This window comes from Lissotriton helveticus, chromosome 9 (assembly GCF_964261635.1).
Source record: "Lissotriton helveticus chromosome 9, aLisHel1.1, whole genome shotgun sequence".
NCBI lineage: Eukaryota > Metazoa > Chordata > Amphibia > Caudata > Salamandridae > Lissotriton > Lissotriton helveticus.
The window spans coordinates 232,053,533-232,080,240 of record NC_136070.1 but is presented as its reverse complement, the minus strand read 5'-3'; the positions used below and the strand labels follow the sequence as shown (position 1 = coordinate 232,080,240).

The following is a 26,708-nucleotide window of genomic DNA, read 5'->3' as shown; positions in this document are numbered from 1 at the left end:
AGGAACTTGACATACCTCGTATTTGGCATCCGGGACTGCTTCCCCGGACTTTACGAGACCCCTCCATGTTTTGGGCAACGGCGGCAAGAAGCAACGGTCTTTTGGGACTTTAATCAAAGCTCCGTGGAGGAGACGTCGCCAACGCCCCAAGGAAGGCGGAATTGACTGCGGCGGGTCAGAGGAAAACCGGAAGGAGTTCGGCATTCTGGGTCGGCGGAAGCAGATCGAGAACTACTGGACTCCCCGTGTGTGTACCTGGGACGCTGTGCGGACAGACCGCGAGATACCTTGTGTGGAGTAGCAGGATCGGCTCGGCGGCATAGCAACCGGTAGGAGCATCGACTGCTGTGTGCATTTTTGAATATTACCCACTGTCAAGCACCATGTCGGCGGACACGTTAAGGGGGCGTGTTGAGGCGTCCAGGGGCATGTTTACGGATTCCCCGGCTGGGGGGTCCGGGACTAATACTAATTCTATTGTAGTTGCGGTTAGCAGCACGAAAAATGAGGCTAAAGAACTGTTCAAACGTTTGGAGAAATGCAGCAAGAGAGAGTTATCCAAATGGTGGGAATTCACTTCCCTGACCGGCTATTTGGATGTGGGGCGAGTACCGTGCGGTTTGCGCATTATGTTAGCTCCTTCTTATGAACAGCCCGACCCACTTATGTTACAAGCATGGGCGCTCTGCAACCTAGATAATTCCAAACGATTGATGGCCATACTAGTTCAGTTCGCTGAGAGCGATAGATCGAAGCTCTTAGACGAAATCAACTTGATTGAAGCTGACATACTTAAACTGCCTCCTACTCCGGAAATTGATAAGTACAGAACGGATATGAATGCACGTCTAGCACGTGAGGAGGACATTATCAAGAAGAGAAAAGCTTTCAAGTTTATACGTGATAGACTTGACTATGAAAATGGCCAAATTTTTACTTTTGCGAGAAAATATGATAGCATTAAACAAAGTAAAAATTTACCGGTCGTTGCTGCTATAAGTTCAACTGATACCACTGTACCATCAGAACAGGTAGAACTGTCCTCAGTTTCGGGGGATAGCTCACAACCCGAGAGTGAGTCAGACTCGGAAATAAGGCGACAACAAAGGTCGGGGTTTCGGAAATTTACCCCGGGGCAGGAGTTGGAGTTGGTCCAGCGGGATCGCAAATTAACTTTGCGTTCAGCAAATCAATCTACCGCAGGCAGCAAGCCAACCGCAAACGCTCAGAAAGGCGCAAAAGTAACAAACGCCGGAAGCGTAAGGGGAACCTCAAGGAGACAGCGTACTCGCTGGCAGCACAACAAAGCACAGCCAGCTCCGTCACAGGATTGAACGCCAACACAGTAGTTGATGAGAATGGACACTCTGTCATCAACTTGACTGACATCGACCTAACCCCCAAAGAAACCAGCATTCTGGCGTTAGGCTTAACGTACAGTCCAAGGGGAGACTTTGATTACGCAACCACAAAGATCGATGTGTTTAAATTCGTGCGCAAACTCAAGTTGAGGAAATACCATAATGCGCACAAAACAACTGAGAGTGTGGCGAATAGCAATGATCAGCCTGTAAACATCAGTCTTGGTACCCCAGTAGGTGGAAATGCGGATCCATCTTTAGGATCAGCTCTAACGCAAGAACTTTTTGAGCTTCAAGAGGAGGAATCCTCCTCAGGTTCTCACAATTCTATGACAATAGGTGGGGAACCTGCCACTGCCTTATGTACAACACCTTTCAAACCGAAGTCGAAATTTTGTCCACTCATGATAAAAGATAATGTGGACATTTTTCATGACAAAGTGGCACTACAATTGAAGGAGCTACAGATTAAGAACGCCCATAGAAGGAAACGTTTCAACTATAGGGACAGTGAATATCATCAATTGATTAAAAAGTTGAGTGCAAACAAAAATGTGGTGATACGTCAATCAGATAAAGGGGGCAACGTGGTCTTATGGCCACGTAGGATGTATCTAGAAGAAGCCCTGAAACAACTGAATGACAGAGACTGTTATAAACGTATTACACCACAGGATGCTCTACAGGCGAGAAACACAATATATTCAACGTTGATAGCCTGGAGGAGCAAGGGCCTGCTCACTATGGACGAACTTAAATTTTTGAGGAATGATTTTCCGGTCACACCAGTTATTTACTTCATTCCGAAAGTTCATAAGTGTTATCAACAACCTCCTGGCAGGCCCATAATTTCGGCTTGCAACAGCCTGTTGGAAAACATGAGCAAATATATTGATTTCTTTTTGCAGGACTTTGTGAGAAACCTGCCAAATTTTATTTTGGATACTAGTGACTTATTAAAGAAACTAGTAAATTTCCAGTGGAACACAAACTATATATTGGTATCTATGGACGTCACCTCGTTATATACCAGTATATTCCACCAAGATGGTATGAGAGCAATACAGCATTTTCTTGGGAAAAGACCATCCTGTTTCCAAGATCACTCTAAAATGCTGATGGACATGATTGCAATCTGCTTAGAGAACAATATGTTTTTGTTTGCCAAACAACTTTTTCTTCAGACCAGGGGAGTGGCTATGGGGGCCTGCTTCTCTCCCAGTTATGCCTGTTTGCACATGGGGTACTGGGAGGAGCAGGTCCTGTGGCAAGAACATTTGGCCATTATGAATACCAAGGTGAAACTCTGGTCAAGATATATTGATGATTTGATTTTTATTTGGGAGGGCACTGAGACGGAGGTGATTGATTTCATTGATAAACTGAATGAGAATGATCTTAACATCCGTTTTACCAGTAACATAAGTGCGACCTCAATTGTGTTCCTAGATGTTGAGATTTACGTTCAGACAGGCAGCCTTCAAACAAGATTGCACCGAAAGCCCACTGCGGGCAATACATTGCTGCATGCGGGGAGTCATCATCCTGCACACCTGATACGGAGCATACCTTATGGGGAGATGCTCCGTGTCAGGAGGATTTGCAGCAGTGAGGAGGAGTGCCGGCTGGCACAACTCCATTGTAAATCGCGTTTCCTTCTTAGAGGCTACAAATCGGATGCCATTAATTTGGCAATTCTAAAGGCTAACAGAACGGACAGACTGTCACTCCTGGGCTCAGGAGGGACGAGGTCAAAAGCACAGGTAAAAGACCCACAAGGGGTAACAAGGATGATTATGGGTTATAGCAACCAGCATAATAGCATCTACAAAATCATTAAGGAGAACTGGTCCCTACTGTCTGAGGATCCTATTTTGGGTCCTGTCATTCCAAAATTTCCTAGTATAGCATATCGCAAAGCTAGGTCAATGAAGGATAGTTTGGTGTCCAGCAGTCCTGAGGTGGTGATGGGAAACTGGCTGAATGAGAGTAAGGGCTTTTTGAGGTGTTCGAGTTGTAAGGCTTGTAAAAATGGCGTTAGCAAAACAGAAGTGACAACACCATTGTCGCCATTTCCAATTAAGATTAGACACAAGCTCAACTGCAAGACAGAGTTTGCAGTCTATGTTTTGGAGTGCCCTTGTGGGCTAAGATACGTGGGCAGCACGAGGCCTCAGGTCCATAAGCGCATTCTCCAACACTTACGAGCAATCTGCAACGTTGACACCTCTTATCCAGTTGCAAGGCACTTTGACAAGTGCCATGGGAAAGATGCTTCCCTCTTGTCATATTTTGTGATAGACTGTGTTCCTCCCCAGAGGAGGGGAGGTGATAGAGAGTCCCTGTTGCGCAAATTAGAAACACGCTATATCATCCTGTTAGATACTAAGGTACCACAGGGCCTTAACACTGGGGAGGATTGCCACACCTATCTTTAAAGAGTTATGTCCACTGTTATATGTAACTTATAATTACATTGCCTTTCTGTAGCTGTACTTGATTTAAAATTTTACCCTGTACCTCTATCAAGATCAATATGTAACTGATTTTAATCACATTGTTTGAATTATTATTGTTTTTACTATATGGTAGCACCTGTTTTTTTAGCCATCTGTACATATATCAATTTAGAAATAGTTTGCACAAATTTTGCTATTTGCACATTAAAACAACTGCACTGTATATGCTACATATGGATCTAGTTGCCAATTTGGTTTACTATTAGGAGTGAGTTCCACCATCAGGACATGGTTTCAAATGTTAATATTTATGTTTTTAACTTTTATATTGTCCTTTTGAGCCTTTTATCAATTAATGAGTAACCATTGTGATTTGATGGGTATATATGAAATTTTGGTAATAGGGACTCCTCAAGTAGCAATCAATGTGCGGTGACAACTTGTATGGTGTATTTTGTATTTTACAATTACTCGGACAGATAACAATTGACATTTGTTTGGGCTTGTGCAATAGTGTGCAAATGAACAGCATTTACGCTGCAATTTAGAAAGACAAACTTGAGTTAACTTACAAGATTATAGTAACTCTTCTATGTTTGTATCATGTGATGGCTATTTTGCACTTTAAAAGGGTGGCCAGCCCTCGTGACGTTGTCATGTGAACAAGGCTACGTTTAGCCGAAACGCGTCGTGGCGGACTGGTGCTGGGTTTTGAAATAATAAAATAACTTTGCACCACATCTTGGGTCTCGTTGGTTCCTGTTCGTGTGTGTGGCAGATTGCAGCGCTAGTGGACGAAGGAACTTGACATACATACATATATATATATATATATATATATATATATATATATATATATATATATATATATATATTTGGGAAAGAGTATCAGGAACATCTGCGTCGGTAGGGAGAATCTACGCTATACGATCCTTAGAGGAACCATGATGTGGAAAATAGGTCTTTTGGCTGAGTTAGTCTGCATTCTGCAAATTGGTCAAAATATATATCGCACCAGGAGCTACTGCAGAACGGTGACCCAGAAACATCATTCAAGAATAGCATTAAATTCCAAACACTTCTCAGATAGCACTGCAAGCCACTGTTGACAAAAAAAGTATGTTCTACTTACATAAATTGTTGTTGAGCAGATTCTTCCACAAAAGGGGTGAAGCTGGGCAAGAGAGGTGGTACGTCAGCAGCGGAGGACTGGCTGGTGCGAGGCAGCTGAAAGAGAAATGTGGACCATCAAAAAAAAACAACAAAAAAAAAAAAACTGTAAAATGGCAAAAATAGAAGAAAGCCAAACGATTAGGAAGATGGCAAAAAGTCCAACAAAATGGGGGCATGGGATTTATTGGAGGAGAAGATCAGGAAGAGATAAACAAAGGTAAAACATCCCTGCATATCTGGCTGAGGAGTTCAGCATCTCATATGTAACTCTCAGCATACCTGCAGCCTGAACACGAAAATCGATATAGCAGGCTTTTTACAGCAACACAAATAGGTTTTAGAACAACAGCCCCTGTATCCTCGAGGATCACCCCAACTTTGGAAAGAGCTAAAGACACAGCTTTTTAAAGAAACTATAGAACAATGCACTAACAGTCTACTTCTGCTCCCAGACCCACCTAGGTCTCCATTCACGGAGTGACTATTTTTGCCTTTGACAAAATACAGCGCTCTTCTGCCTTACGCTAGAATTGCAATGTACAATTAGACCATACATACATAAACCACCCTAGTGGTCTTGTTGGCTTCCTAGCATTTGCTTACTCTTCCAGAATTCCAAGGCCTTGCTCCAAATTCATTTTCTTTGGCCCGTGCAGGTGGCGGTGCCACCCACTGCTGTGGTGTCAGTTCTTGGAGTTCAGCTCCAGGAGTCTTTTCTTCATTTTCTTGGAACACTTGAAAACGGGGACCAGTTGGGACTTGCTGCGCGGCAGGAAATTGGAGGCCAAATACTTGCCTTGCGGCTAAAAATTAACAAATATTAAATGTTAGAAACTTAACAGCGCCACATCAACTAACCATATAAATGTTCAAATTTTGGAAAAAGAAAAAGTATTTCTGTTCAAGGTATTTTGTTCCAACATACGCTATGTTTCTGCACAGAAGCTGTGAGACCTGGTTGGGTGTGGTCCCAGGGCAATCGTAGTATTAGAAATATAAATATATTCATTAGGGGTCTGTAACTAAAAAGACATGCAGAATCCAAAGATTCTAAAATGGTATGGTCTCTGAAGATCTGCTGCATTTTCATAACTCAACTTCAAAAATAATTTTTATATCAGCAGCTAAATATGCAAACGGTAAGTGTAGGAAGCTGGCTCTCTGCATAGGGTACCTCATTTTGGTGCACTATGTACAGAGTCCATACGAACCTTATTGGTTTACAGGGATTAAACTAATAAGTTCTCTTTTGTGGTAGTGTGAGCAAGCAGTTTAGGCTTATCAGAGGGTAGTACTAAGCATTTGTTGAACACGCAGATTCAAAAAATGAGACATACGCAAGGACCACCTCGAGACCAATTTAAGAAAATAACATTAATTTATATATATTTAAGACACCAAAAACTTCAGTATCAGGTAAGAACTTTACACATTATCACTTTTCACAGTAGAATGGTAGAAAAAGACAGCTGTCAGATTTGAAGCACGAGCCTCGAACATGGTAATGTAAAACTATGGGAGAAACATTTACTGCATAGGGTCACTTTCAAACAACTAATAGGACTGATCTTCTGGACTCAGGGTAAGTAGGGGCCAAGATCCTTAGAACCACCAGTAGTTTCTGTTTAGCTGCCCTTGTGATTGGGAATGTACAGGCAGCCAGACAGGGTTTGGCACCAATCTTTGGTGCAGGTCTCCTGTTGTCGCTCGGGCGGTCCTTGTTCGTCTTCCTCAGTTCCCAGTAATCAAAGTCTTGACTTGATCTGTTTTCATGGTGTCAGGGGGCCACCTAAATACTCAATTTAGCAGTGTTAAGGAGAGTTCGGTGTAGTAGCCAATGGGCTACTTACTCTTGGGGTCACTACACCCCCTACATGGCCACTTTTTGTAGGGAGTGGGCATAACCCTCTCGCAGACTTCCTAGTTTCACCAAAAACAAGATGGTGAAGCCCTTCTTTGACTCTACACTTCAGGTTGTCCACTTTAGGAGTGTGCTCAGCCTGTAAGTGTGACACCTCCTGACTAGCTAATTTTCCTGCTTGCCCATGTCGCAAATGGGCCCCAGGCAAGGGGGTGGCATCTCCCAGGTCTGGGGGAAGCCGGTCGCATTTCAAAGGTGGCAGGGGCGTTGAAGCCCTGGGCATTGATATGCTAAATCCCTAGCCATCCTGCTGGAGAAGGTGTGAACACCATCCTCTGGAGCAGGCATTGTTCCTGTTCTCAGAGCGCTGGCACTCACCTCCAGGGGGTAAGAAACTCGTCTGTGGTGGCAAGCTGGTCGATACCAGTCAGCCAGCACACTAGAGGAATGCTAGATTTTCAGGGGACTCCTCTAAGGTGCCCTCTGAGTGCAAGTTTTAATAAATCCAAAACTGGCATCACTGTGGTTTTATAAAGAGGTGGTGTTTGATACCAAACACCATAACTTTCAGTGAAGCCATTATGTAGCTGGGTAACTCATAATGCCCAGTACATACCTTAAAATGGCTTCCTTGTTCACTTGCAATATCTAGTAATCAAACTAGACAGCTCATGCAGATATGTCCTCATATGTAATACAATACACCCTGCTTTAGGGGTGACTTGCATATATTACATGCAGTGTACTTTGGCCTTGCCACAGGTAGTGGGCAAGGTCAAGTTTTCAGAACAGCTTGCACCCTTTCACGGATTCTGCCATGGCAGTTGGCATGTAATTTTTAGTTGTAGGACAGAATCTTGCATGCGTTTAGCACGCATGCCTTTACAACGCCGGCAACAGACCAAACGAGTCATTACGACGCGTTCCTTTACCATGCAAGTTGTTACAACAACTTGCCTTTGGGGGCGATGGACTTTGGAATAGTATAATTTACTATTCCTACTCAAGTCTGCGCAACAGTAGGGAAGATGTTGGACTTAAAATCCCAAAACACTCTACCAATGCGCCTCCCTAAAGAAAGTCGCTGTAACGACTTGCTTGCTAACAAATGCGTGATAATCACAGGTTCATTCGGTGTTGTTAAGGCACAGCGCGATTCCGGCTACGTTATAAAGGATATTTCCCGTAATTTTTGTATCGGTCCCTTAAGGTGGCATAAGGCATGCTGCAGCTCTGAAGGGCCCTCTCTAGTACCCATGTCCTAGGTACCATGGGTACTATTTACTAGAGACTTACAAGGGTGCTAAAGTTCTTGTCAATTGGGTCACAATTAAACAAGTCAGTTTTAGGGGAAAGAATACTGGCACTGGAGCCTGGTTAGCAGGCTTTAGTGCACTGTCAGTTGAAACATGAGCATCTAGTAGTTCAAATGGGGGCAACAAGTGGGGGAACATCTACAAAGAAGTCCAGCTTCCAACAGCAAGCTTCCAAAGGATATATATTGGTGGTGCTAAACATCAGTAGGAATGTTCAAGCATTTCTTGGTCTCACTATGCTGCACTTTGGCCAATAGTTCTCTTCACATATGCGGATACTGAAGAAAGGTGGACATACAAGTTCTGTACTTACGTTTGGCAAATTCACCAACACGACTAACAGGTGCTCTTGCTTTCTTCTTGCCTCTACACTTCAATTCAGCTAGGGAGTTCCTGTGGGGTTCAGATGCACCCAAGAGACCAGATTCTTCAACCTCTGCATCTTCCTCATTTATACCCTGAAGCACTTGGCGAGACAAGCGAGCTTGAAACTCTCTAGGACGAAGGGAGAAGGAAAACATTGTTACTTTCACACTGGCAAGGATACGGCAAATCATGATGAACAAAACATTGATTATCTCCTCCTCCTGGAGTGGAAGATTTACCTATGGTGACACTGCAGTTTTTCCACTGGCTCTGCTTTACGCTGAAGTCCTTCTTGAAAGATTGAATCTGCTTTTTTGTGGTTGCCCCGAGCCTCGTATACCTCTGCCCAGGTGATATATAGCACAGCATGTGATGTCCCAATCTCTTGACTGTGTAGATAACTATAAAGGTCCAATGGTTCGGAACACGCGTTTGCCTGAAATGAACCCAGAGTAAAACATGATCAACATGGTGTTATTACCAGTTAAGGATGGATGTGCCACTTCTAGTAGTTAAATGGCAAGAAAGTTGTGGTTCTAACTTTCTGCCCTGCAGAGCATTCAAATTAAATTTCAGACAATACAGATTGCCCTGAATTATTTATGTTAAGACTAACAAAAGGATGAGGAAGCTATTTCACTTAAATGTAAACACCTAACATGAAGGAGGGTATTACAGGATTAGCACTAAGCATTGGACCAAGTAGGGCAGAAATACCCTCTTCTGTTAATCACACATTACCTTTATTGCAGTGAAGTAAAGCTGGTGTGGGGAGCAGGAAGTGTGTCAGATCATCCGTAAGTGAAAGCCACATACCTGTCATAATTGAAAGCAAGAGCTGTGATTGTAAAGGATAACGATATCTTACCTGTCGGTGTAGTTTTGCAGCTTGAAGACTTTCTGGATGCACTATGCTGTGCATCATTCCACCATCTAGTGGTTGGTCCGGAATTGTTGTATTTCTTCTCTTTTTCTTTTTTTCGTGGCCCAGGCGGGAGTCAACATACCACCATTTGGTGCCTTTTCATGACGTTGGCGCGCTTCCTCCGGAACCTCCAACCTTTAATCGCCATCTTCGGATTCTTTTTTTCTTTTTTCTTTTTTCCTTTTCTTTTTTGCTTCTTGTCCTCTAAAATAGTCTTCCACCTGTTTTAACAGTCTTCCTGCGGTCCCATCTTTCTGGCGGATGAGGGTGGGACCGCTAGTGAATCCAGAAAGTCTTCAAGCTGCACAACTACACCGACAGGTAAGAAACTATACGTTTTGCAGCGTGAATCTTTCTGGATTCACTATGCTGTGCATAGACTGTGTAGCCGTTTGTTAGGTTTGTGGTGGCTGGATGGAAGATGAGCGTTGGTTACTGAATATGTTCTGTAAGACCTTCTGGCCCACTTGGGCTTCCTTGTTCATCTGAATATCTACGCAGTAGTGCTTAGTGAGCGTGAGCACTGAGGACCATGTTGCTGCTTGACAAATGTCTTGAATAGGCGTATTTGCTAGAAACGCAGTTGTTGCTCCTTTCTTCCTTGTAGAGTGCGCATGTGTTGCTCCTTGTAATTCTTGCCCTGACTGTTTGTGATAGAATTGTATGATTTGTGCAATCCTTCGTGCAATGGTATTTTTGGTAACTGGTCATCACAGAAAACTGTTGGCAAAAAGACACAAAGATTTGCTTTGTTTTCCTGCATTCTTTTGTCCTTTCTATATAGTGCATTACTGTCCTCCTGGCGTCCAGTGTGTGTAACGCCTTTTCTGTGCTTGTGGTTGGTTTTTGGAAAAAACTTGGTATTCGTATTGTCTGGTTTATGTGGAACCTTGACACCACCTTTGGCAGGAAATGTGGGTGAGTTCTCATTACGATCCTATCATTGTGTATTTGTAGGTAGGGCTCTTGTAGTGTTAGCGCTTGCAATTTGCTTATTCTTCGTAGTGATGTGATAGCCACTAAGAAGGCTGGCTTTAGCGTGAGCATATGCAGTCTTACTTTATGAATACGCTCAAATGGTGTCTTCATCAATTGAGTCAGCACTAAATTGAGGTTCCATGCTAGAGGTGGCATTCTGTTTGGCAGTGTGATCCTTTTTGCCCCTTCTAGAAACCGCTTTACTATTTGGGAAGTAAAGAAACTCTTCCCGGTTTTGCCTCTTGCTGCTAAGGGCACTCTTAGTGACATGTAGCTTAGTTTATTTTGTAGTAGATGTGTCAAGTACTGTTGATTTCTTTGTAATACTTCTCTGTTTCTTCTTAATGCACCATTCGGAGAATCTTTTCAACTTTGCTATGTAGCACTTCCTTGTGGTAGGTCTCCTTGCCTCTCAGCACCGCCAGTGTGCTTGCTGGTAGTTTGAAGTGTGCAAACTAAGTCTTCAAGAGCCATGCTGCTAGGCTCAGGCTCTCTGGCTCAGGCTGTAGCACCCTTCAGTTTTACATCGTTAACAGGTCCTTTCTTGTGGGGAAACTGTGTGCAGTTGCTTGTGCCATCTCCGTAATCTGTGAGAAACAGGTTTGTCTGGCTCACTGAGGTGCTATCAGTATTAGCGTTATGTTGCTGATTCTGCATTTGTTTAGCACCCTGTGTAGCAGTGGTATCGGTGAAAAAGCGAAAGCAAATGTCCCTGACCAGCTTATCTAGAGCGCATTCCCTAGGGACCGTTTGCACGGTCGTCTGGATGCGAAGTTTTGGCATTTTGGTGTGTTGCAAATAGGTCTATTTACAGAGTTCCCCATTTGTCGAATATCTTCTGGATTTCTTGTTGACTGATTTCCCATTCATGGGATGCGGACGTCTGTCTGCTGAGCCCGTCTGCTTCCACATTGTCCTATCCTGGTAGATGAATTGCTAGCAAGTCTATTTGCCTTGGAATTGCGCATTTCCATATCTCCTGTGCTAGCACGGATAGTGTCACCAATTGTGTTCCTCCTTGTTTGTGGCTGTAGAACATGGTGGTTGTATTGTCTGTTTGGATTAGTACCCTGTGTCTGTACAGTTGTTTCTGAGAGGCTTTTAAGGCTAGGAACAAGGTCTTCAGCTCTAGGTAGTTGATGTGTTGTATTGCATCCTGTTGTGACCACAATCCCCTTGCCTTGAGGGTGTTTGTGTGTGCTCCCCACCCCAGCTGGGAGGCATCTGTTGTGATGGTCAATGTAGGAGTTGGTTGTGTGAATAGTTTCCCTTGTGTTACGCTCTTGTTCCACCACGCTACTTCTTTCTGTACTGTTTGCGTGACAACCACTATATCTTGCAAACTCCCTGTTGCCTGTGACAATTGTTGTTGGATCCATTATTGGAATGGTCTCATCTGGAGGCGGATATTTGGGACCAAATGTATGCATGACGCCATCATTCCCATCAGTTTGCTCACTGTCAGAGCTTGCCCCTTGTCGTAAAGATGTGTCTCCTTCAATACTGCCAAAGTTATTTTCGTGCTCGGAAACACCTTGCCCTGTATGATGTTGATCTTCGCCCCTAAGAATATCTTCACCTGTTCTGGTTCGATTGATGACTTTCTCCAATGGATTGAAAACCCCAGTTGGACTAGTGTTTGTATGACCTCCTGCATGTGCTGCTTGCATTGGTTGTACAAGCTTGCTTTTACCAGCCAGTCGTCGAGGTACGGGTATACATGTATTCCTTGCCTCCTTAAGTGTGCTGCTACTGCTGCAAGGCATGTTGTGAAAGCCCTTGGTGCGGATTCGAGTTTGAATGCCAGCACTGTGAACTGGTAGTGAGTTTTGTTGATCATAAATCTTAGTAGATGTTTGTGATTGTTGTTGATGGGGATGTGTAACTAAGCGGCTTTTAAATCGATAGTTGCCATGTAATCCCCTTCCAGTATTTGGGGTATTACTTCTTGAAGAGATATCATTTTGAATCTTTGAGTTTTTATGAACTTGTTTAAGATCCTTAGATCCAGAATTGGTCGTAAGGTTTCGTCCACCTTTGGTATGAGGAAGTACGTGGAGTAGACACCCTAGTTCCGTTCCTTGTATGGTACTATTTCTATGGCCCTTTTGTTTAGAAGCTCCTGTGCTTCTTGTAGCAAATGAGAACGCTCCTTTGCCGAGTATACTCTGCTGTTCGGTCTCGTTTGGAAGTGGTTTTTCTAGCTCTATACAGTAACTGTATTGTATGAGGTTAAGGATCCATTTGTCTGATGTGATCTTCCTCCACTCCTGAAAGAAGTGTTTTACCCTGCCTCCTACTGGTGTTATATGCTGGAGGAACTGCTGTTTGTCTTTAATTAGTTCTTGTTTTTGTCTTATCCTTTGCTGCACCCTTAGAGACGTTGACTGGGTGTGCATTGGTTTTACAGCGGAGTCACTTAGATGTGGGTTGTTGACCCCCCTCTGTCAGTTTCCTCTTCCTTGTTCGCACCCTCGAAAGGATTGTCCTCGGGGTTGGTACTGCCAGTTTTGCTGCTGTTGTCCCTGGTTATCTCCTTGATAACCCGGTTGGAAGGTTTGTTGTGGTGCCACAGGTTGGTGGCTTCCCCCTACCTGCTGGTCTTCTTGAAGGGGTTCCTCTTCTCATTCCTCTGAACTGTAGTGCCCCCATGGACCTAGCTGCCTCATTGTCCTCCTTGAGCCAATTGAGTTTCTCGTCAACTGGAGCACCGAAAAGCTGTTCCCCGTTGAAGGGTGTGTTGACGATGTTGTTTTGCACTTCTGTCTTGAAGCCTGAAATTCTTAGGCAGGCATGCCTTCTTTGTTACCCCCAGCATCATCTGCCTGCTGGATGTCTCTGCTGCATCCAGGGCCGACTTCAGACTTTTATTAGCCATGGGATTTCCTGCCTCTACCAGGTGGCTCGCCCTTCTCTGGTATTGCCCTGGCAGATGTTTTAGGAGTTCGCCCACTTCCTCCCAGTGCTGGTATGCGTGCCTGTTGATGAGTGCATTAGAATTGGGGATGCGCCATTGGATCGCCACACTCCTTTCCATTAGGTTCATTCTCCTGCTCTCCTTGTCTGGAGGTGGTCCTGTATTTGTGGGTATATTAGCCCTTTTCCTAGCCGTGGATGTTATGATTGAATCCGCTGGTAATGATCCCCTAATATACATAGGGGCCTTCGATGAGTGTTTGTATTTCTTCTCAGTCCTTGGAGTTACTGCTTTACACATAGCAGGTTCCTTGAAGGCCTCCTTCCCCTGGTCCATCACACTTGGGAGCATGGGTAGGAACTGGCTTCTTGTCTGGGATGGTAACAATGTCTCCAATAGGTAGCAAGATTGAGGTTTCTCCTCCTCTAGCTGCACTCCATACGTGTCTGCAACCTTCTTAATGATCTGGTTATAGATTCCTATGTCTTCCGGACGGTGAAGCCCTCGAAGCATCGGATTCTACTCCCTCTTCCGGGGATTCGGCGTCGAGATACAGCCACTGCAAGTCTTGCGCCTCCGAGGATGTCGAGCCTTGGTAAGTTTGTTTGTCTTCCTCACCTTCAGCATCGCCGTAATACAGGTCTTCATCCTCCTGTTCCTCGACTGGTTCTGGTGTTGTCGGTGGTTGAAGGTCCTCGATGCACCTTTGGGTTTCGGTCGTAGGCTTCGGTGGAATAGTGAACTGCCTCATCTTCTCATCGGATTCCCTCTTGCGTTTCAAGATGCTCGCCATTTCGGCCATGAGCCTTTTCTTCTTTTTCTCCATCTCGGATGCGTGTTCAGCGTCGAGAGTTTTGGCCTTTCTCTTCACGGTTGTGGATGGTGAAGTTGTAGCCGCTTTCAACCCATTTTTCGAAGAGCGGTCCCGAACGGGACTCTTCGACGCTTTTGCCTTATCTTGGGTTTTTGCCGTCTGAGAGTCCTTGTCAAAGGAACAGAAGGGCTGTTTGTCCTTGGATGCAATTGCGGACGTCGAGTGTTTCAACAGCAATGCTCCTTTAGAGGAATTGGACTCACTTTAGAGTATCAGTGGAGTGCCTGGGGTTCGACGGCTCTCTTACCTCCTTCGGCGTTTTCTTTTCGACCTCGACGACTGTGGCATCCTCCAGTCCTTCGGCGTTGTTGTCCTCTTCTCCACTAGAGAGGCCCAAATCTCAGAGCGAGGGAGGTGTCTCCTGCCTATGCATGCTGTAGTTTGCCCTTCTTTGCCTCTCTTACTCTGAGGGTCTTTGGTGTGAATGCCGAGCAGGCGTTGCAGTCCTCGCTTCGATGGTCGAGCGGCAGGTAGAGATTGCAAACTGGGTGTTGGTCCTTCTGTGCGTAGTTGTGGTGGCAGTTGGTGCAAAATTTAAAAGGTGGTTTGTCCATCACCGCGCCCAGGGAGCCCCCTGTGTGCGCATTCTCCATAGAAATGTCGAAGTTCTCAATGTTTTCCTCCTCTTTTGTCGTCCCCTTTAACTGACTTGTAGTCCGGTATGTTGTAAGGTGATTTTTCGTTTTCCTGCTGTTTTCAGTGGATTTTTCTCTCCAAAGTTGTGGAGCTCCTTCACTGACGATCCAGACCCAATGGTGGAAAAAAAGAATCTGAAGATGCCGACCAAAGGTGGGAGCTTCCTGTGGAAGCGCTTCAACGTCACGCAAAGGCACCAAATGGTGGTATGTCGACGCCCAGCTGGGCCACGAAAAAAAAGAGAATACAACACTTCCGGACCCAACCACTAGATGGCGGAATAATGCACAGCATAGTGAATCCAGAAAGATTCATGCTGCAAAGCGGCGCTAATTATTTTGACAGTGTGGGAGGTCAATGTTGTTCGATGACATTGCCCGGTTCATTTTCAGGAGAAGGTGTTGCATGCTTTCTGGGTCTCCCAGGGATAGGTCACCAGGTGGGCGGGGAACAAAAGAGATGAAGTTGGACTACAGAACTATTACCTCATACTGCTATTCTTTGGATTTGAAATAATCTCCCAATGTAAGGGATTATTTATTTAATTGTGAGAAGTTAACATGGATGCGAAAAAGGCTTCTAGAGTTTAATGCAGACAACTGAGTGGCCAGCCCTTGGAGGGCAGGAAGGGTGGGAGACAATGTACGGCAAGGTTAGGAGGGAAGAATGAACAGAGGGGAGCATTGGAGAGGTCAGTGCTGGACTGCTGCAGGGCCTTGCCTTTCTGGTACCAAGTTATCGGATTCTCTATCCTCAAAGGTCTATGCAGCAGGGCAAAAGTTACAGAAGACAGGCCACGGAAAGGACCTAGCCGACATGAAAATGCAAGTGGAGATGAGATGCTGACGTTCTATCAGGAGAGTGGAGTTGTTCTGTATGATTTCAATGGGGTGGAGGTTTGGAATTTTACCAACACCCAACAATATGTATACATTATGTGTATGCATTTGTGGAATTCTAGTGGCAGGGTTTGTATATGAAATCTGACCCGGCCACCAGGGTAAAAATAGATGCTGGCCATCAAGGACCATTACAAATTCATGCAGAAAGGTTTCCGTGCCGTGGAGATTAGCAGTACCTGTACTTCTATTGTGCAATAAATTGCTGCAATCAAGATTTTCTTTCAGTTGCAAGGTATTCTTCAAACCTGGGTATGAAATGTAATTTTGAAATGGACCTCTTGTTTGAGAATCAGTAGAGCTGCCTTTTGTTTTTAGACCAAAGTTATTAAGAATTGTCCTCCTAAAGATTAAGCCGTGAAGAGTAGAAGCTTTTGTAACAGTCTTGTGCTGTTCTCAAAGCAACTTTAAGCAGAAGGACAACAGTCATGAAGGTAAGCATCACTCTGATGTAGGCAAATCTATTGACTGCCTTTTGCTGTGCTGGGAGGTACGAAGAGGAGGTGGGTTTAGGGTCTGATCTGACACTTTCGGGAAGCAAGAAAATCTAGCATTTAAAGGGGTTTAGCAGATTGTGGAATCGCTCAGTAGAGCATAAAGGGGCAGACTTTGATCGGAGTCAAAGAGGATGAAGTTAACTCCTTTAATGTCAATGACTGAGTTAATGTACTGCTCAGGACCTAAACTCAAAGCATTTTCGCTGGCTTGGGGGGGAAGACTAGTGTTTGGAACAGAGGTGCACAGTGATATCCCACACAGCCTGGCCAGCAGAGGAGTCACTTCCGAACAATAGCACTTCCCCCAAGGATAATGTCTGCACCCCACCACTAGCACAGGTCCAGTCTTTTATCCCAGTTCAAGTCAAAGGCTGGGGATAGTGACACTTGGGGCCAGATGTAGGTCATTTTAATTTACCACCTGTTAAATACCGATTCATACCGAATCGGTATTTAAGAGGTGGTAAAATAGAGGGGGGGGGGAGATGTAGGTATTTCAGATTCGGTAAATACCGAATCTTTAAGATTCGGTATTTACCGATTCTGTAAATACCAATTCGGTATTGCCCATTGATTCCTATGGGCCTTGCAGCCCATAGGAATCAATGGGCAATACCGATTCTGTAATTACAGAATCGGTAAATACCGATTTTAGCAAGGGTGCAGGGGGTGTCACTTTGACACCCTCTGGCACCCCAAAAATAGGCATGTGCGCCATGTGGCACACAAACATGCCCTAAGGGCATGTCTGTGTGTCACATGGCACAGGTGTGCATGCACACATGTGCATGCACACCTGGATTCGGTATTTTACCACCCAATTGGATTGGGTGGTAAAATACCGATTCTTAAAGCCCTGTGGCACTCTGACATGTGCCAGCTACATCTGCATTTACAGAATCGGTATTTTACCGAGTCTGTATTCACCGATTCGGTCATTTTACCGATTCGGTAAATACAGAATCGGTAAAATACCGATTCTGTAAATGCATGCCCTACATCTCAAAATCCAATTACCGGTCGGTAACGGCCGAATTCGGCCGTTACCGACCGGTAATTGGCCACCTACATCTGGCCCTTGGTGCGGTATCTCTATGATCTGTCAGCCAGGAGAGGTGAAAGGAACTAGCCCATTAATGATCTATCCTCCTAGCCTCAAAGCGTAGTAAGGGGGGGGTAGGAGTGGGAAAGTGTGTGGACAGGGAGCAAAGGGAATGCCAGCTGCAGAGGAAATGGAACTGTGGACAGGGAGCAAAGGGAATGCCAGCTGCAGAGGAAATGGAACTGTGGACAGGGAGCGAAGAGAATGCCAGCTGCAGAGGAAATGGAAATGTGTGGACAGGGAGCAAAGGGAATGCCAGCTGCAGAGGAAATGGAACTGTGGACAGGGAGCGAAGAGAATGCCAGCTGCAGAGGAAATGGAAATGTGTGGACAGGGAGCAAAGGGGATGCCAGCTGCAGAGGAAATGGAAATGTGTGGACAGGGAGCAAAGGGAATGCCAGCTGCAGAGGAAATGGAAAGGTGTGGACAGGGAGCGAAGGGAATGCCAGCTGCAGAGGAAATGGAAAAGTGTGGACAGGGAGCGAAGGGAATACCAGCTGCAGAGGAAAGAGAAAGTGTGGACAGGGAGCGAAGGGAATGCCAGCTGCAGAGGAAATGGAAAAGTGTGGACAGGGAGCGAAGGGAATACCAGCTGCAGAGGAAATGGAAAAGTGTGGACAGGGAGCGAAGGGAATGCCAACTGCAGAGGAAATTGAATTAAATGTGTAGACAGACAGCAAAAGGAATGCCAGCTGCAGAGGAAATGGATATGTGTGGACAGACAGCAAAGGGAATGCCAGCTGCAGAGGAAATGGAAAAGTGTGGACAGGGAGCGAAGGGAATGCCAGCTGCAGAGGAAATGGAAAAGTGTGGACAGGGAGCAAAGGCAATTCCAGCTGCAGAGGAAATGGAAAAGTGTGGACAGGGAGCGAAGGGAATGCCAGCTGCAGAGGAAATGGAAAAGTGTGGACAGGGAGCGAAGGGAATGCCAGCTGCAGAGGAAATGGTAAAGTGTGGACAGGGAGCAAAGGCAATTCCAGCTGCAGAGGAAAGAGTAAGTGTGGACAGGGAGCGAAGGGAATGCCAGCTGCAGAGGAAATGGAAATGTGTGGACAGGGAGCAAAGGGAATGCCAGCTGCAGAGGAAGGTGCTAGAGGTTCTAAGAGCAAGAGGCTGTTCAGAAAGTAATATCTGAACTTCTGCTGAGGAGACCAAGGGAATGCAGACAGTTTTCCACATCCAATAGAAAATGATTATGCATTCACCCGTGTAGTTTTAGGTTTATGAAAATACAGAGTATATTTTTATTTTGGAAGGCAGTCTATGTACGACTGGGTGCAGTGAACGAAGTGCGGTCAAAATAAAAACCACGTATACTACTCGTCATTTCGTGAAGGCAATATTGCAAATTCAGTTTGCTGCTCTTTCACCTACAACAATATCGGTCCTGAAATAAAGATAAAAAATGTACAGATTTGCACAAACCTATCCACAACAAAATACTCACAAACTTGAGCCAAAAGTGAAGATATCGCAAGTCCTGGAAATACTTCTTCTCCTCGTGAAAGACTTTCACGGCTCTCTCCACCAAAGCCGGGAGGATGCTCTCTTTGCCGCCATGCGGGAAGGACTGTTCGGCCCATTTGACGTATCTGCCGAGTCGGAAACAAAGGAGGGATGCAAAAGGTTGAAGCAATACAATCAATTTTAAATAAGGCAGTGTCACACTGGGGCAAAGCTAGACTTTCACTAGGGGCCAGGGCTGAATTCTGAGACTTTAGAAGCCACCACTGATCTATGGATTACAACATTTCAGAGCCTTCACAATTACAAAGACAGAAGACCAACGTGTAAGGCGGACAGGCAAAAGAAGGACGTTTTACGCTGTGCACAGTCCAGTTTGGAAAGTTTTGGCTTTTTCGAGGCTATGACAAGGTGCACCGCCTTACGATATACAAGGAAATCTCGGTTTAGGCTGCAGTGAGAAGAAAATCTCGATTTGGGGAAATGCGGGAAGAAAATCTCGATTTGGGCTGGAGTGGGAAGGAAATCTCGATTTGGGCTGGAAGGAAATCTCGATTTGGGCTGGAAGGAAATCTCGATTTGGGCTGGAAGGAAATCTCGATTTGGGCTGGAAGGAAATCTCGATTTGGGCTGGAGTGGGAAGGAAATCTCGATTTGGGCTGGAGCGGGAAGAAAATCACGATTTGGGCTGGAAGGAAATCTCGATTTGGGCTGGAAGGAAATCTCGATTTGGGCTGGAGCGAGAAGAAATTCTCGATTTGGGCTGGAAGGAAATCACGATTTGGGCTGGAGTGGGAAGGAAATCACGATTTGGGCTGGAAGGAAATCTCGATTCGGGCTGGAAGGAAATCTCGATTCGGGCTGGAGTGGCAAGGAAATCTCGATTCGGGCTGGAGTGGGAAGGAAATCTCAATTCGGGCTGGAGTGGGAAGGACATCTCGATTTGGGCTGGAGTGGGAGTTACCAGCCAAACCGGAGGGATTTGACTGGCATCCACGCATTTCACCATTTAAACCCCACTAGAAAAGCAAAGTCACCATTCACCATTTCAGTGCAACAAATGCCTAAAGGCTTGGCAATACCACACCTGAAATTTACTGCACTTCGCATCACTTAGAAATTCCAAGTACGGTCATTTTACATAGCAAGTCATTAGAAGCTGTAATGAGGCCCTAATGTAGAGAAAAGCGATGGTCAGGGCTAGCCTACCTTAAGCTCGGTTTATCACTAAAGGTAACATTATTATTGTATCACAGAAGCTTACAATTGATTGGAATGAAACACAAACATAAGTCAGCAATTCACTGAAAGGGCATATTGAATGCTCACAGAAACTGGAAAGAAGAAAACGTTTTTTCCAGGTAAAAATGCACTACGAACGGTTTATAAAAGGCACGGTGGAAACAGACTATAAAGACTATCAAAATAATCGCAGGAGGAAAAAAAAACAAGAAATTATTCAAAAACATTTCAAAGGGCTGTCTGTACATGCCACCAACTCCAATAGGCACATCACGTATTACCGTGGAGTGGACTATAGTGCTGGAACATTTCACTAGCCATGGAACTTGAAACAGCACCAATTACCTATAATTATCCTCTTCACAGTCCTCATGTATGATGTTAGCCCACTCCAGAGACAGGCGCCTTATAACTCTACAAATACCATTCTTGGGTTTCATTTTCCCCCACTCACCCTACAATAGATCAGCTTCCACTTAATATTATGAAAATAACAGGCAGAAACACAACAGTGCAATGAGAGACAGTCCAGACATAGGCAAACAGAACCAAACCCCTAAATCGCTAGGCTAGGGGCTAGAAGATCAAGTTTCAGCAAAAGTTTACAATATAACATCCGTTTCAGAAAAAAACTAGAAAGCATTAGAGTATCTTGACAGACATTAAAAATAAAATACTGACCTATCCCAGACGTCCAAAGGATCATCTCCAGTGTAAGAGCGGATTTCCTGTTCAAATGCCCTGTGAGAAGGAAGATGGATCATCACTAGACCATTGTAAATTCAATAAAAAAAAATTAAAGTGGGAGTGCCATCTTTATTTTGATAACAGGCTGGTGCAGAAAAAGGAGTGGCGGGTGAGAGGATGGGAATACAATACACCAGGCTGGTAAAAGCAGGAGGTACGAGCAGGTAGTGTAAAAGCACCACAAGAGTGGAGGAGGGTGGACAAGGGCCCAGTCCACAAGATGCGCATAAGGAAGACAGACAGTGAGAGGTAAGAGGCATATGGGGCAGAACCAGACACCATTGGGCGCAGAAGGCAGAAACACGTGAGAGTAAAAGCTAGTGGTGTAAGGCGTAGAGTACGTGGTGCACAGTAGAGTGCAGTGGTGTAGAGCGCAGTGGCACAAAAGTGCAGCGGTGCAGAGTAGATTGTTATAGAGTAGAGTGAAGTTGTGTAGAGTGGAGCGGTGCAGGGTAGAGTGTAACAGCATACGGTAAAGTGGTGACGAGGCGAGTGGCATAGAGTGCAGAGTAGATTACAGTAGCGTACAATGGACTGAAGTAGGGTGCAGGGGTGTAGAGTTGAGTGTAACAGAGTAGAGTTTATTGGCAAAGAGTGAAGTGTTGCAGAGCATCATAGAGTGGAGTTGTGCAAGGTAGATTGGAGTGGCCTGGACTGCAGTGGTGTAGAGTGCATTGGAATAGAGTAGAAAGGTGCAGAGCAGAGAGGCGTAGAGTGAAGAAGAGTGAAGTGATGCAGAGTGGAGTAGAATGCATTGGCACAGACTGCAGTGGCAATGGAGTGGTGAAGAGTAGAGTGCAGTGGCAGAGTGGAATACTGCAGAGTGCAGTGGCATAGAGTGGAATGGCAGAGGGAATTGATGCAGAGTGGAGTGGCAGTGTGCAGTAGCATAGAATGTAGTGCAGAGTAGAGCGGCGCAGAGAAGAATATGCTTGGTGTGGCAGCACACTGCCATTGCAGGCAACAAATTTTCAATTGAAATGAACAATCCAGAAGGTAGGATATTCCATGGCTAAATTAGGCATTTTACAAAAGGGTAGCTGTAGAACGTGAGGCTGCGGTCCTTCGCAAACGTTCAATGCGTCATTTCATTATGGTGAAAACTGTTCCTGGAAAGCAGCCCTATTTGCTCCTGGAGATGTCCACCGCATGTTGTTAACATATTTTAGGTTATACATGTTTTTATCAGCTTCTGTTACCTAAGGGGACTTGGTGCAAAGTTTCAGACCTGCTGCCGTGTTGTTTTGATAATGTTTCTCTCCCTGACTCCCTCCACATTGTCATGATATGCCTTAGATTTCATTAACTCCATCGCAAATTCATACGTTCATTTCTTTTTTCCATGAATTTCAATCAAATTATGCTGGCCTTTTTTTTCCAAATGCTAAAATCACCTACCATTGTTTTTATTTGCCTCGTTTTGTTTTACGGTGTTAATAATGGGCAGTGAATGTTAGTATTTTTTTATTTTTAACATTTGGGCTTTGTCCCTTTTATTTATTTTTAATGCTGTGACTTGACACAACACCTCCATTCTCCAGCACTTCCCTTAGGAGGGAACCTCTGGGTGCCCATTACCCAGGAGGCAACGCAGACACGTATTCTCCTGTGTCAAGGATGTACTATTCCGGGAAGCCACATTTATGGATCATTTTATCCTATGCAAGGGGCACTAAGATCACGGATCCCCAGCTACCCCTTAGAATCACCTTACTTTCCCCCAATTACGCTCCTTATCAAGGACAGCACCGGGGAACACCTGATCTCCAGGATGTACAAGGCCGCCATTGCAATGCTGCCAAATAAGGACTCTGGGACACTATCGGCATGGGAACAGGACATGGGACAAACCTTCACAGATATTCAGTGGCGCTTTGTTGTGAACAGACAAGCAAAGTCTCCTTTAATCATAAGCACAAAATAATACATTTTAAGTTTTTATGGCGGGCATACATCACCCCGACCAAAGTACAACCAATGGACCCAGCATGCCCACATACATGCCCTCAGCGCGGCTCCCCAAAAGCAGACTTTGCACATATGGCATGGACGTGTGACATGGTGGCTCAATTTAGGGCGGGATTATTTCCCGAATTATCCCGCATGATTGATCTGAACATTTCTCCCACATCACTGCTGGCATTGCTGGGACATATACATGACCTCCCCAAGCCTATGCGGCGCTTTTGTGCACAAGCATTATTGTTGGCCTAGAGAGAGGTCGCATTACACTGGGGGGTAAACATGCACCAACGTTGAAAGGCTGGATGTTCAGCATGACATACTGCAACACTAATAACGATCAATATGCCCAGCTGCAACCCCCAACATCCAGACATCTGGATATATGGCAGTCCTTTCGATTCTACCTGCTGGCACAAACATCTGTGAGCTCACAGACTGGACATGACTCCCCAGCTAGGAATATAATAGGATGAAGTGTATAGATATTCCTACCATAAAGCACAGGTATTGTTCATGATAAGATGGCAAGCTCTCTCCTAACTTGATCAGGACGCACAATGTTGAAGTATTTGTTAGTTCCAATGTATGCACATAGACCACATTTGTATTATGTGTCCCGAGCATTACAGTCTTGCATTGTATTTCTTTTTATTTGTTGTAAGACTTATAAAGTTTAAAAAAATGCTGTGACGATCAGTTGGTTATAGAAGTATTTTAAATGTGTTTATGATCTGTAGTGGAACCAGGTTAATGATATTCTATGCTATGTATTTTATTTGCATACTGTTTTGATTTGAGAAAAATCAAAGTTTTTTTACTACTACTAGTAATTGAAATGACCATTACATGTGCATACATACAGTTTTACTAATAAAACGATACAGTGCATAATCGATAATACATTCTGAAATGCCTGCACAGTTCTTTTAAATGTGTGCCTGAAAAAAAAACTTTCCTACCACTAGTATCCAGCAAAATTGTCACATAAATCTTCTTGCTTTGAAGTCATAGAAAGAAAAGTAAACATCAAGCTCACTCGGAAGACAGAGCCTGCCATTTGACCTGAATGCACAGCAAATGTGATATGGTAAATAGAAGATTTACAGAAAAGGAACACTCGTGGAAGAACAAAGGGGGAGTTGGTCTGAAAAGGGTTTTTCTCCTTTGGACGGCCAAATTCACAACAGACAGCCTAAAACAAAGCCAGCAAATAAAAAGCCTGAAAATGTGAGTTACAAACCAAAAAGCCAATGGTAAGCAACGGCTGAATGCATTCCCAGGGGAGCTTTTTGAATGTCCATATGATGTCTGTAAAAAACCGTCAAGTCCTGTAGATTTCAGCCTAAAAGGGACTTGCATTTTATGTTTGAGTTGTCAGTCATGGTTGCTTAAAGCAGAGGCTTTGCCTGGACTCAAAACCCAAGCGAGATGAGAGATTAACCCAAAGGAGAGCAAAGCTGACTGCTGAGACCAGTGCTACATACAATCAGTTGCACCAAATCAGAAAATAATTTAGCACCTCATAATCAGGATCGTCCTGGGAATTAAAAGAGATCAAGTTATATATACTTTGTGCAATGCATTCTGTTCAAAAGCTGGTTCACAATGAGCCTGGAACAGAGCATGTGAAGGACCGACTGAGGGGATGGCCAGCATGCAGTGACTGAGAATCAGGAAGACATCAAACATTGTCGAGCAAGTAGAGTTTAAACAAAAGAGTCATCACTACTGGAGTCCACAACAGCCACACAGGCCAACGAGCAGTCACAAATACAGGGAACGTACACAAGGTGGATGGGGCAAATCTGCACTCACCATACACCACACTTGGACAGTTCTAATAACTGTTACAAGTTGCACTTTTTCAATATGAAATTGTAGAGGGAAAGGATCACAAGGGAATCCATGACAATATAGGTACTCACAGTTTCTGCTGCTGGATAGCTGGGTGATGAGAACTTTCCTGCAGAGTTAGTACTTCTTGTAAGGTAGACATGGCTCGACCCTTCTTCAGTGGTTGAACATTCTCCTTACTCAGTTCCCACTCATTCCCTTCCTCTGCCATGACTGGATCCTACATCAAAACAGGAAAAATCACAGATAAACCTTCCAATTTGTAAAAGAACTGGTTTTGTAAACTCATTAGTTAACCGCTTCAAGCCTGTGACATACTTCTGCAGCTTAAAGGAACTTAGCACAGTCGTGTCAGTTCTATTGTGCCCGACATTCTTAGATGGGTCAGCAAATGCCTGGGTGTAGGTAGAGGCATGGGTGCTGAGCACCACCATGCCGGCAGTGACACTTGGTGGCTTAGTAGATGGCGGACACAAGGCTTGAAAAACTGCAACTGGGGAGGTGGAGGAACAAGGAATATCATAAACAAAATGTGTTACACACTGCAGTGATTTGTGATTTTAGTCTTTGGCCCCCTAGCTCCACCTGATGCATAGAAGGAAACAGTAAGAAGCCATGAAACAGAAGCGTCCTTTACAATTTAGGATTTTTCCTCGTTTTGCAAACGTGTGAAAAGCTACATTTTTTAAATACTATTCATGTGCAGCCTTTGGGGAATTTTGTGAATCTCCAGCAAACTCAGAAACCTACTGAAATCTTGAGGACATGGGAGGGAAGTCAAAGGTAGCCAAAACGTGTTGCTGTGGCGGGACCGAACTAACTAGAGCCCCGACATTCCCGTACCTGGGCGTCCTATTTGATGATGTGTTTATGGGTTCCGCAAAGGAGGGCAAAGAGAATTGCTATGGCTAGATCAACAGGCGCGGTTCTTGATTTTCCCCGGAGGCTGGATGTCAAGCCTATGCAGGCCTTGTCGAATATTTATAAGGCCAAGAGCATTGCTGTTGTGAAGTATGGCTCTGAAATCTGTGACTATAGTAACTGCACAGAGCTCCAAATTGTTGAAAATAAATTTCTAAGAAGCCTGCTCTCCGTCCCCCAATCCATATCCTCGTATATAATTCATCAAGAGGTGGATCTCGGGTATGTTTCTGATGTGATTAGCATGTCTCCCATTCTTAAATGGACCTTGATCTGGTCTAATCCTGATTTGGTGTTAAATAAAGAGATCATACGAGATTGCATGGCTCTAGATGGGGCAAGTAGTATCCCATGGTTGAGACATTTGAAAAGCACGGCGGAATGGTTAGGTCAACCAAACGTGTTTGACAGCCCAGAAAATATATGTAAAAAACATCTTGTGTGGGCTAAGACCTCTTTTCAGTGCATAGTATCAGCAGAAAGAGAGGCCTCTGAATTATTGAAACCTACTGTCCGTGCTCACTAGCTCCTAAAAACCTCCTATTTCACGAAGTCTTACTTGGATACTGTTACCAAGCCTCAACATTGTTTTCTTTTGACGAGATTTAGGTTTAATTATCTAAAAAGAATTCTGGCTGATCCTTTAGGCTGGGTCAAGATAGATGACCCGGGTCATTGCTCATGCGATTGTTTTTCAAGACAGGATACTATGCATGTTGTCTTATTCTGCGATTTTTATTTATCTATTCGCAGGCGTTATATCCTTCCGGTTTTAAAAAATAAAGGTTTTTTGCAGACTAGACCCGCTCTTATATACCTGCAGTTGCTAAGCAATCCTTGGGAAACCTTTAGTATTGCTAGCTTTTTAGTAGCAGCAGTTAGAGCAAGGAAAAAAGGAAGTTGCAACCGGATCAGGTTTATGTATCCGGATCCGGTTATGTATTTTTTGCCCTATTGCACATGAAATGTTTTTATATTGCCTGTATTTTATAATGATATATGCATTTTAGGAATTGCGGCGATGTTATATCTATGGATGATTTTATGTAATCATTCTTTTTTAATCTTGTAATGTTGATGAGTATTTTTAACATACTTTTATGGTTTTTAATAATAACTGAATAAAGTAATTTTGACTGACTGACATAAGG

General features: G+C 44.4%; 1 protein-coding gene across 2 annotated transcripts in view; it reads right to left on the bottom strand.

Annotated features, from left to right (window-relative positions):
• Positions 1–26,708, bottom strand: part of BUB1B (BUB1 mitotic checkpoint serine/threonine kinase B) — a 317,125-nt gene that overhangs the window by 247,996 nt on the left and 42,421 nt on the right. For both annotated transcript variants that reach the window (XM_078659779.1, XM_078659780.1), the window contains exons 2-8: positions 24,708–24,856; positions 20,752–20,811; positions 18,812–18,956; positions 8,776–8,972; positions 8,484–8,665; positions 5,597–5,796; positions 4,953–5,047 (exon numbers count right to left, since the gene is read on the bottom strand). In XM_078659779.1, the coding sequence (XP_078515905.1) occupies positions 4,953–5,047; positions 5,597–5,796; positions 8,484–8,665; positions 8,776–8,972; positions 18,812–18,956; positions 20,752–20,811; positions 24,708–24,847 (1,019 nt within the window). In that variant the 5' untranslated portion in view covers positions 24,848–24,856. The remainder of the gene's footprint in view (positions 1–4,952; positions 5,048–5,596; positions 5,797–8,483; positions 8,666–8,775; positions 8,973–18,811; positions 18,957–20,751; positions 20,812–24,707; positions 24,857–26,708) is intronic.